Source organism: Piliocolobus tephrosceles, chromosome 6 (genome assembly GCF_002776525.5).
Source record: "Piliocolobus tephrosceles isolate RC106 chromosome 6, ASM277652v3, whole genome shotgun sequence".
Classification (NCBI taxonomy): domain Eukaryota; kingdom Metazoa; phylum Chordata; class Mammalia; order Primates; family Cercopithecidae; genus Piliocolobus; species Piliocolobus tephrosceles.
In genome coordinates, this window is record NC_045439.1 from 138537183 (window position 1) to 138549339 (window position 12157).

At 40.4% G+C, this 12157-nt stretch overlaps 1 protein-coding gene across 6 annotated transcripts in view; it reads right to left on the reverse strand.

Moving 5' to 3' along the window:
• Positions 1-12157, reverse strand: part of DPP8 (dipeptidyl peptidase 8) — a 75331-nt gene that overhangs the window by 6160 nt on the left and 57014 nt on the right. For 3 of the 6 annotated variants that reach the window (XM_023220822.2, XM_023220823.2, XM_023220821.2), the window contains 4 exons: positions 7513-7659; positions 5530-5682; positions 3240-3382; positions 2263-2374 (listed from right to left, as the gene is read on the reverse strand). In XM_023220822.2, coding sequence (XP_023076590.1) covers positions 2263-2374; positions 3240-3382; positions 5530-5682; positions 7513-7659 — 555 coding nt within the window. Of the gene's footprint in view, positions 1-2262; positions 2375-3239; positions 3383-5529; positions 5683-6923; positions 7112-7512; positions 7660-12157 lie in introns of those variants that run through there. The other 3 variants (XR_002733383.2, XM_023220824.1, XR_002733382.2) reach the window with 3 other exon arrangements.

Sequence of the window (12157 nt, forward strand, 5' to 3'; positions counted from 1 at the left end):
ATATATATATATATATATATATATATATATAAAACCTGGGTGTAGTGGCTCACACCTGTAATCCCAACACTTTTGGAGGCCAAGGCCTCAAATCACCTGAGGTCAGCAGTTCAAGACCAGCCTAGCCAACAGGGTGAAACCCCAACTCTACTAAAAGTACAAAAAAATTAGCTGGGCATAGTGGTACAAGCCTGTAGTCCCAGGTACTCAGGAGGGTGAGGCACGAGAACTGCTTGAACCTGGGAAGCAGAGGTTGCAGTTAGCCAAGATCACATTACTGCATTCCAGCCTGGGTGACAGAGCAAGTCTCCATCTCAAAAAAAAAAAAAAAAATATATATATATATATATAATTAAAAAAATATAATAAAAAGTATATATGATATATATATTTAAAACAACAAAAACAAACAAAATCCCACAACCTTTAAGAAACTACACTTGTCCAGTTTTGGTACAGTATCAAAGAATGGTATCTACAATTAACTGAAAAAGCTAAAATACTCCTCCCATTTTTTTTTTTTTAAGATGGAGTCCACTCTGTCACCCAAGCTGGAGTACAGTGGCACGATCTCGGCTCACTGCAACCTCTGCCTCCCGGGTTCATGCAGTTCTCGTGCCTCAGTCTCCTGAGTAGTTGGGATTACAGGCATGCACCACCACACACGGCTAATTTTTGTATTTTTATTTTTATTTTTTTTTGGAGATGGAGTCTCACTCTGTCGCCCAGGCTGGAGTGCAGTGGTGCAATCTCGGCTCACTGCAAGCTCTGCCTCCTGGGTTCCCGCCATTCTCCTGCCTCAGCCTCCCGAGTAGCTGGGACTACAGGTGCCCACCACCACACCCGGCTAATTTTTTGTATTTTTAGTAGAGACGGGGTTTCACCGTGTTAGCCAGGATGGTCCCGATCTCCTGACCTCGTGATCTGCCTGCCTCAGCCTCCCAAAGTGTTGGGATTACAGGCGTGAGCCACTGCGCCTGGCCACATTTCATAACTACATACTCTGTGAGGCCAAATTTTTCTTCACATACTTTAGCCAAAACAACATATCACAACAGACTGAGTACAGAAAGAGACATAAGAATGTAAGTGTCTTCTTTATTATTATGTCAGACATTAAAGGAACTTAGAAAAATGTAAAATATTGCTGTTTTTCTCAGTAAATTATTTTTTTGTTTTGGAATATAATTTTTCTCTATGAAAAATGTGATTTGTGTTAACATGTAATAGTTTATTATTACCATTTTTGAGACGGAGTGTCACTCTTGTTGCCCAGGCTGCAGTGCAATGGCGCAATCTCGGCTGATCGCAACCTCCGCCTCCCCAGTTCAAGCAATTCTCCTGCCTCAGCCTCCCAAGTATCTGGGATTACAGGCGTGCGCCACCATGCCTGACTAGTTTTTGTATTTTTAGTAGAGACAGGGTTTCTCTATTTTGGTCAGGCTGGTCTTGAACTCCTGACCTCAAGTGATCCGTGCCCACCTTGGCCTCCCAAAGTGCTGGGATTACAGGCGTGAGCCACTGCGCCTGGCTGATAGTTTCTTATTTTAAAATATTTAACAATTTTCTCAGTTTTAATATCTTATATGAGAAATATTCATTGATATAATTGACATAAACAAAGTTCTTTGGTAAGTAAAGGTGTGCTGAAACCAAAAAGCTTAAAAATTACTGCTATAAATATCTCATAGTTTAAACATAAATATCAACTGAAATGTTAAAAAGGAAAAAGTGATTTTTTCAATTTTTGTGTGCACATAATCTATTTAAGGAGTAAAACACAGTTTTAAGAAAAACTGGAATAATGATCTATAAATGGAGCAATGGAGGAGGGTAACTTGCTGGTTTCTGCTCCAATGTCAATGTAAAATAAAAGAAAATTAAAAGACCATATAATCAGGCCCTAAGAATCCTTTTACAACCATGAAATCAAAATAGCATATCCTCACCCTTCAAAGCGGAAAAAAGAAAAGCAAAGGAGAACAGTGAATGGACTTCCTGTCATATTTTCCATGCTTCCAAACTGAAAGCAGATCCAGACACACAGTCATGTAATCTGATAGGCAGATATGTCAGCCTGACTGCAATAGAATCTTAATTTTTATCCAACTACAGGCACTACTAAATATGCCTCTTACTTTAGTTCTCTTAAGCAGAGGGTAGACACTCTAAAAATCTGGACTTACCCTACAGTTAATAGATTTCAAAGTAATCAATCACTAATCATGACTGCATTTAACCAGAAAATGTAGAATAACTCACCTGTAAATCATATGGCTTTCCAGCCCTCACTAAAAAACTCAGTAATATACTGGTATGTGCAAAATGGACATTCTCATCCAGGAACCCATGTAAGAGCAGTAAACGATTTGGTCTGGAGAAATGGAAGTATTACAGGATTAGGCAAAATAGTACAGTATTTGGAAAAACAATTTCACTTATTTAATCATACTTAACCATATTAACTTCCTGATACTGTAATGTTAGAATAAGAATTCAGTATTTTCAATATTAAATTTGTAACATATTAACGAGATACCACATGTAATGAAAGATTAAAAAAAGATCTTGTGTTCAATTTTTTATAATTAAAATATTAAAAAAAAATATTAAAACACATCTATAATTACAGCATGTCCCCAGAAAAACTATGTGTAAAATATATTCAGGCAGACATAAAATTTTTTCCACCTTGAAAGTCATGAACTTAACTTTTTTCAGCAAAAACAACTGCTTCAAATATAACTTGTAAAAAAACATTATATGAACTGGCCTGTAATTCAGTTTTAAGAAACAGCCATGATATTCTAGTATAACATATTCATCTTGGTTTTTCAGTATTTTAATTTTCCATTAGGATTAAAGACAATTTTTTAAAATACAATTGAAAATTTATAATCTTCATTTTAAAGCCTGAATTAGGCTGTGCCCGGTGGCTCATGCCTGTAATCCCAGCACTTTGGGAGTCTGAGATGGGCAGATAACTTGAGTCCAGGAGTTTGAGACCACCTTAGGCAACATGGTAAAACTCTGCCTGACTCTACTAAAAATACAAAAAATTAGGTGGGCATGGTGGCACGTGCCTGTAGACTCAGTTACTCGGGGGCTGAGGTGGGAGGATCCTCTGAGCCCAGGAGCTTGACGATGCAGGGAGCCCTGATCATGCCACCGCACTCCAGCCTAAGTGACAGAGTGAGACCCTGTCTCAATTTAAAAAAAAAAAAAAAGCTCGCACTTACTCAGAGGGGAACTTTTCTGCTTGCATGGCCACAGATCCTAAGTAATAGCCCTGTTCATTCTGGTCAGGGTGACCCATATAACGTTCCGTGTATCCTGTATCATAGAAGATCCACAGAGTGACTGGGGCCCCAGCAATAGCAACCTGCATAAGATGACATTGACAGTCAAGTGTGGTCTGGAAAAAGAGAGTTGCTAGCAGTGAGATCTTACAACTGCAAAATTACACTGTAAAATTATCCTTAAGCTTTAGCCTTATGACTGGGCCATACATGTCTTAGGCAACTCAGAATACTGAAGTGAAGTGCCAAGGTCAAGAATTTGATACTCTTGTGAGTCAGTTTCATGTTCCATGGGCATTCTACATACCAAACCTTTAACCTGGGCTAGCTGAAATACAAAAGCCAGGCCCGTTGTTAAAAGACAACTGAACTACATCCTGCTACTGAGGAAAAAATGTGCGAGAACTGTCAGTTTTATGTAAAAAAGGAGCCACCTTTTTTTTTTAAGCCTCTGTTGGCAGTACAGAATTTAAAACAATAAATGAAATATACTAAAACTTTGCCTCATTTTAAGGCTCTTATACATAGTTTTATATTTAAATACTCTAATTATTTTCTTGATAGCTACAAGCCTGGGAAAATTATGGGAGTAGTCAGAATTTATTTATGGTTATTATGAAGATCATCTAGACATACGTGCAAGAATAAAACCCTTATTTTGTTCTTAAAAATAAAAATTAAGGGTCAGGTGCAATGGCTCACGCCTGTAATCCCAGCACTTTGGGAGGCCGAGGCAAGTGGATCACCCAAGGTCAGGAGTCCGAGACCAGCCTGGCAAACACGGTGAAATCCTATCTCTACTAAAAATACAAAAATTAGCTGGGAATCGTGGTGGGCGCCTTTAATCCCAGACTGAAGCATGAGAATTGCTTGAACCTGAGAGGCGGAGGTTGCAGTGAGCCGAGATTGCACCACTGCATTCCAGCCTGGGTGACAGCAAGACTCTGTCTCAAAAATAAAATAAAAAATAAAAATTTTAAAAATTACTTTTCACTGTAAAGTAACATCATGTTATTGAAATATTAAAAAAAGAAACACTACTCATAATTCCTATTCTCAACAATTATCATCCTTATGTGTTTTCTTCTAGTATATTTTTCCAAGAGTTTTACAGAATTGTAAGCATTTATACATTTAATAATTCACTCATTCAACGCACTTATTGAGGGCCTACTATGTGCCAAGCATTAGGCTTGACTGCTGAGGATATAGTGGTGTACAGAGCAAACAGGTCCCTGCCCTCACAGCTTGCAGTCCAACAATTAAGTAATTACAATCCAATAGGTATGCTGTATGTGCTTTACTAATCGTAACCATCTCCTATACTCTTTGGCACGTATCTATAAACAGTCAGTAACTAGTTATCCAGTTGACAGATGTTTAAACATTATATATGTTTAAAAGAAAAATACACACACACACAGACACACACACATATATACATATAAAACTTGAAGGCTGGGTGCAGTGGTTCACGTCTGTAATCCCAGCACTTTGGGAGGCCAAGGCAGATGGATCACTTGAGGTCAGGAGTTCAAGACCAGCCTAGCAAACATGGTGAAACTCCATCTCTACTAAAAGTACAAAAATTAGTTGGAAATTGTTTGAATCCGGGAGGTGGAGGCTGCAGTGAGCCAAGATCATGTCACTGTGTTCCAGTCTGGGTGAAGAGCGAGACTCTGTCTCAGAACAAAACAAAACAAAACAAACAAACAAACAAACAAACGAGATATATATACATTTCACATGGCTCTTAAACATACAAACCCTAACATTCTACAATATTGCCAACTCTGGGCCAGGTGCAGTGGCTCATGCCTGTAATCCTAGCACTTTGGGAGGCCAACATGGATGGATCTCTTGAGGTCAGGAGTTTGAGACCAGCCTAGCCAATATGGTGAAATCCCATCTCTACTTGAAAAAAAAAAAAAAAAAAATTAGCCAGGTGTGGTGGCGGGCACTTGTAATCCCAGCTATTCAGGAGGTTGAGACATGATAATCGCCTGAAACCCAGGGGGCAGAGGTTGCAGTGAACCAAGATTGTGCCACTGCACTCCAGCCTGGGTGACAGAGCAAGACTTTGTCTCAAAAAAAACAAAAACAAAAACAAAAACCCAAAAAAATATTGCCAACTCTATAAACCTTCAGGAAATAGACATTTTTATATATCCTCTATTTACAGAAAAATCTACCCTTATTACAAAAATGAGTATAATAGGAAGTCACATACCCTGAAGATATCTGACCTCTGCATTAATGCCATCAGGGAGAGGTATCCTCCATAGGACCAGCCGTGGATGCCCACACGATCTAAGTCAATGAAATCATATCGAGAAGCTAGATATTGGAGTCCTTCCACCTGATCATCAATTTCTATTTGACCCTGTCAAAAAAGGGAGAACATTTCACTGATTCTGATTAATAAAAGTCTCATAAGAGTGCTTTTAAAGATGATAAATGTTTTTACTAAAAATACCTGTAGGTCTTTTAATTTTTATTTTATTTATTTTTTGAGATGGAGTCTCACTCTGTTACCCAGGCTGGAGTGCAATGGCACAATCTTGGCTCACTGCAACCTCTGAATCCTGGACTCAAGCGATTCTCCTGCCTCAGCCTCCCAAGTAGCTGGAATTACAGGCATGCACCACCATGCCCAGCTGATTTTGTATTTTTTAGTAGAGACGGAGTTTCACTATGGCCAGGTTGGTCTCAAACTCCTGACCTCTCAAGTGATTCGCCCGCCTCGGCCTCCCAAATTGCTGGGATTACAGGTGTGAGCCACCACACCCGGCCCTGTAGGTTTTTAGATTAGAATTTACTACCAACTGAGATTCTGTTGCCCCCTCTCCCTCAAATTTTTAAAAAATCTATTTGGAGATAGGGGCCTATAGCTTCTGTTGCTAGCCTGTCCTAGAGTTTAGTTACCACTTAGTCATAAAGCTCCTTCCTATTGCTATTCAAACTGTCCCTTGCTATTTGGGTATTTCCCATTTCCATTTGTTCTGTTGTCTGCTAAGAGGTCGGCATCTTCCTTGTAACAAGCCTTCCTATACCCCAAGACAAAAAATTAGCCCCTTAAGTAACTCATTTTACTTCTCCTTTTTATTTATTTATTTTTTTGGAGACATGGTCTCACTCTGCTGTCCAGGCTGGAGTGCAGTAGTGTGACCATGGATCACTGTAGCTCAACCTCCCAGGCTCAAGTGATCCTCCCACCTCAGCCTCCCAAGCAGCTGGGACCCCAGGCATGCGCCACCATGCCCAGCTAATTTTTTAACTTATTTGTAGAGGTGGGGGTCTCATTATGTTGCCCAGGTTGGTCTTGAATTCCTGGGCTCAAGTGATCCTCCTGCCTTGGCCTCCCAAAGTGTTGGGATTACAGGCGTGAGCCACTGCACCTGACCTACTTCTCCTTTTTAATTTTTAGTGCAGTAAAGCAGAAGGAATTGCTCTTGAGGCCCTATCTTCTTATTTCCCTATTATATTATCTCTAGGAACTGAACATACTACTTCTTTAAGGTCCTAATTCCTACCACCACCACCTTGTCTATATTACTAGGCCTGCCAGTGCACGCAATCTCACTTCACTGAGCCAAAAACAAAAATAAAAACAAAAAAACTTACATGAGAATACAACATAAGGTCAAAGAACTGGCTGTGGGAGAAAATCCCCATGTCTTACTCAGCATGTCCAATAACACTGGCAAACACAGTAACTGCCTTACTGTGCAAAAGGAACATCGGATTCTCATCATTTCCCAAAGCAGCAGAAAGGACATGGGGCATCTCTAAAAGGTAGCATTTAAAGCTTCCTGTAGAGAGAAAGAGGCTTGTCACAAGGAAGGCACTAACCAGTTGGATTCCCTCTTCACAGAGGACAGAACAAATCTCAATTATTCCTCAACAGTGTCCAGGATGCTGAAAGCTAAATGGTGCTAAATTCTACCCAAGTGGACATACAAAATAGAGAGGGTATTTCTATGTACAAGTGGCTCTATCTCAGTTCTCCAAAGTTACATATAGGTACACATGAGCTAGCCTAGTGTACATCAAGTTACATCTTCTCTCCCACCCCCAAACTCTAACACAGATACACTCTCATTCACTCATTCATAGCCCCTTCCCCCAACTCTCTTTCAAGAGTTTCACACCAAACAATGCACCAGAAAAATGTAAATGTCTGTAAAAGAAAAGTGTTTTTATGCTCACACACCATTTTGTATTTAAAGGCGCCTTCAAATTTAAGCCCTCGGTGACAGGATCCCCTGTTGTCTATTACTACAACCACATAACCTAGAGAGGCTAGGGTATTCAAGCGGAAATACTTGACTCCTTTAAATCGATTATTCACCAACTGCACCTGAGGAAGAAACACAACTTCAGTTTATCATATGGAAGCATATAAAAACCCAAGAGTGGCAGGGCATTGCAAGAAATAGAAGGCTTAAGTTCACTATTATTTTACCTTTAAAATGCAATTTTTTAAGTCATTTATTTTTAAATTAACTTAAGTCTTTTCATGTTTATGTTGCTTCCTGCTAAACTTCACACTCAAGTTCAGGGCAATTACTGAACAACCGTAGGCTTTAAAATTCTAACTTAGATATTAATTACATAACAAGTGAATCAATCCACCCCATGTAAAAAGTTACTAAACTGATTATTTCTACCCTGAAGAACTGTGTTATTCGAATGACAGTTACAATGACAAATAAGAAAAACTTTCCTCCCCATCAGACATCAGACATGACTGCTGCTTGGCTTCCTCCACTGGCTACCATTACCCTTCAGAATAAGTCTACATGGTCCTTGAGATCTTTGGCTACCTCTGACCTCATCTCATACCATTTCCCTCCACGTGCACTGTACTCTAACCTTATTGTCAACACTATCAAGTTGGTTCTAGTCCCAGGAACTTGACATTTACCGTTTTCTGTGTCTGGAATGCTTTTCTTTCATATCTTTTGCATGGCTCATTCCTTGTCAATGTTTGTAACCTCAGGAGAGGTCTTGCCATCCCCTGTCCCAGCAAATCTTCACAGAACTTCCATTATAAAAAGTCATACTTTTAGGCCAGGTGTGGTGGCTCACACCTGTAATCCCAGCACTTTGGGAGGCTGAGGTGCGTGGATCACCTGAGGTCAGGAGTTCGAGACCAGCCTGGCCAACACGGCAAAACCCTGTCTCTACTAAAAACAAAAAATTAGCTGGGCATGGTGGGGAGTGCCTGTGGTCCCAGTTACTCAGGAGGCAGAGGCATAAGAATTGCTTGAACCCAGAAGGCAGAGAGGTTGCAGTGAGCCAAGATCATACCACTGCACTGCAGCCTGGGCAGCAGAGAGAGACTCTGTCTCAAAAAACAAACAAACAAACAAAAATCATACCTTTTTTTTTTTTTTTGAAGAGATGGGGTCTCCAGGCTGGAGTGTAGTGGCACAATCATAGCTCAGTGCTGCCTCAAATTCCTGGGCTCAAGTAATCTTCCTGCCTCGGTCTTCAAGTAGCTGGGACTACAGGTGTGCACCACTATGCCTGGTTAATTTTTAAATTTTTTTGTGGAGGTGGGGTCTCACCATCATATCTTTTTATGTTTGCTTATTATTTTCCCTTTATGGTCCATGAAGTGGAACATTAGTCTGACATGTTCACTGGGTATCCTCACTGCCTAGAACAGTACCTAGTACATCACAGGAACTTAATACCTGTTTGCTAAATGAATGAATGAAAAAGAGAAATAGGAGAATGTTTTTTTTTTTTCCATTTCTACCTTGGGAAGAGGGTGTTTGGTGGGTAAAGGTACTTGTATTTATTTATTTACTTAAGAGATGGTGTCTCACTCTGTACCCCAGGCTGGAGTGTGGTGGTGCAATCATAGTTCACTACATAGTTCACCTCGAACTCCTGGGCTAAAGCAATCCTTCCACCTCAGCCTCTGAATAGCTGGGATTAATATGTGTGCCACAGCACCTGGCTAAAGATTTGTCTTTAAAGTCAGAGTGCTGAAAGAAGAAATACTAGGCAGAGAAGAACACAAATATGAACATTTAAAGAAAACCACCTCACTTCTTTGTCTGCTACCACATATAGAAGATGGTCTCAATTGCTTGATATGAACACTTAAATATACTGCCTTTCGGCACTGGCAATCCAAAAGTCTCCTTCAGTATCAGTTCTTCAAAACCTGTGTCCTGTTATCATCTAGCCTGATCTCTTTGCATTTTTATTTGCAGAACAGTGTCTGGAACATTCTGGGAAATACTGTAAGTATTTGTTACACAAACTTTTGTTTTTTGATATGTAGTCTTGCTCTGTCACCCAGGCTGGAGTGCAATGGCATGATCTCAGCCCACTGCAACTTCAGCCTCCCAGGTTCAAGCGATTCTCATGCCTCAGTTCCCGAGTAGCTGGGATTACAGGTGTGCACCACAATGCCCGGCTAATTTTTGTAATTTTAGTAGGGTTGGGGTTTCACCATGTTAACCAGGCTGGTCTCAAACTCCTGACCTCAAGTGATCCGTCCACCTCAGCCTCCCAAAGTGCTGGAGTTACAGGCATGAGCCACCTCACCCAGCCTTGTCAAATAAATGCTTAGAAACACAGCTGTTAATAATGGAGAGTTTAAGGAACTGATCCTTGATAACTTTAGTGGGAAATATCTGTTGTTTTTCTTGTATTTCACTCTTTTCTGACCTATAGAAATTGCTGCCTTTGGTGACAAAGTAATTCACTTCACGTTATGAATTGTGACACTGTTGCTGTTTCAACAGATTTCCACTTAGACGTGAATACACACCAAAGAACAGTTTTGACCACATGAACATCATACTCTTAAAAGATTTAAACAAATTTTACAATGTTATTGTGTGCTATTAAAAAGATCTAGTCCTATATTAGGGAGTCTCTTCATAATTAACCCAAATAAAGTCATCAAACAAGATGAATGATCTTCCAAGAGGTTGAAGGGACAGGGGCACTATATCATGTGAAATCTCATGGGAAAATCTCCCTGCAAACTGAACACCAGATTCTTTTTTTTTTTTTTAAGATGGGGGTCTTGCCCAGGCTGGTTTAAACTCCTGGGCTCAAGTAATCCTCCCACCTCAGCCTCCCAAAGTGCTGAGATTACAAGTGTGAGCCACCACACCCGGCCAGATTCTTCTGTTTCTTCTCTTTTGACACATGGTCTCACTCTCTTGTCTAGGCTGGAGTGCAATCACATGATTACAGCTCACTGCAGCTTCAAACTTCCTGGCTCAAGCAATCCTCCTATCTCAGCCTCCCAAGTAGCTGAGACCACAGGTGTTTGCCACCATGCCCAACTAATTTTTTTACTTTTTGTAGAGATGGGGGTCTCCGTATCTTGCCATGCTGGTCTCGAACTCCTGGGCTAAAGTGATCCTCCTGTTTAAGCCTCCTGAAGTGCTAGGATTACAGTCATGAGCCACCGCACCCAGCCCAGATTCTTCTCTGGCCTCATCAAATTTGAATTTTTCCCAAGAACATTTTGAGAAAGAAATCAATAAATCATCCTAAGTCACCTATAGCTTTTCAAAAACCACATGGTGAAATTCACTCATAGTCTTTCAAATATGACTGTTCGGTAAGTGCAAAAAAGCACAGCTGTACTGCATAAAGTATTCTAAACAATTAATTTTGTTTTGGCTGGGTGCAGGGGCTCACACACCTGTAATCCCAGCACTTTGGGAGGCTGAGGTGGGTGGATCACCTGAGGTCAGGAGTTCAAGGCCATCCTGGCTAACATGGTGAAACCCTGCCTCTACTAAAAATATAAAAATTAGCCAGGTGTGGTGCTGTGCACCTATAGTCCCAGCTCTCAGGAGGCTGAAGCAAAAGAATTGCTTGAACCTGGGAGGTGGAGGTTGCAGTGAGCCGAAATCGCGACACTGCACTCTAGCCTAGGCAACAGAGCGAGACTCCGTCTCAAAAAAAAAAAAAAGTTGTTTTAATTGAATTGGCTAACCTTTTTTAAATTATGGTAAAATATATATAAAATTTACCATTTCAACCATTTTAAGCATACAATTCAATGACATTAAATACAGTCACGCTGTTGTGTAACCATCACCATTATCCATTTCCAGAACTTTTTCATCACCCAAACAGAAATTCTGTACCCATTAATAACTCCTGGCCAGGCACGGTGGTTTACACCTGTAATCCTAGCACTCTGGGAGGCTGAGGTGGGTTGATCATCTGAGGTCAGGAGTTTGAGACCAGCCTGGCTAACATGGTGAAACCCCGTCTCTACTAAAAATACAAAAAATTAGCAGGGCATGGTGGTGCATGCCTGTAATCCCAGTTATTAGGGAGGCTGAGGAAGGAGAATTGCTTGAACCCAGGAGGTGGATGAGGCAGTGAGCTGAGATGCTGCCTCTGGAAGACGGAGTGAGACTCTGTCTCAAAAACAAACAAACAAAGAAACAAAACACTCAAACACTCCCCATCCTCCTTCCGTCTAGTCCCTGACAACTTCTATTCTACTTTCTATCCCTATGAATTTGCCTATTATAGGTACCTCATACAATTTGGTATGTAGATACATTTCCAGATACTAAATAACTGGGTATAATTATTAATTATAAAGGGTATTACTGAGTCTAAGGATTGTATTATGAAAACACTGTAATTATATTTTAATTTCTTCCAAGGCTCAGTGTAGGATATATAATCAAGAATAAACAATTTTAAAATTTAGCAATTAACCAATACACCCATCCAAAATATATACTTTTTGATGGAGTCTCACTCTGTCACCAGGCTGGAGTGTAGTGGCACTATCTCGGCTCACTGCAACCTCTGACTCCCTAGTTCAAGTGATTCTCCTGCCTCAGCCTCCT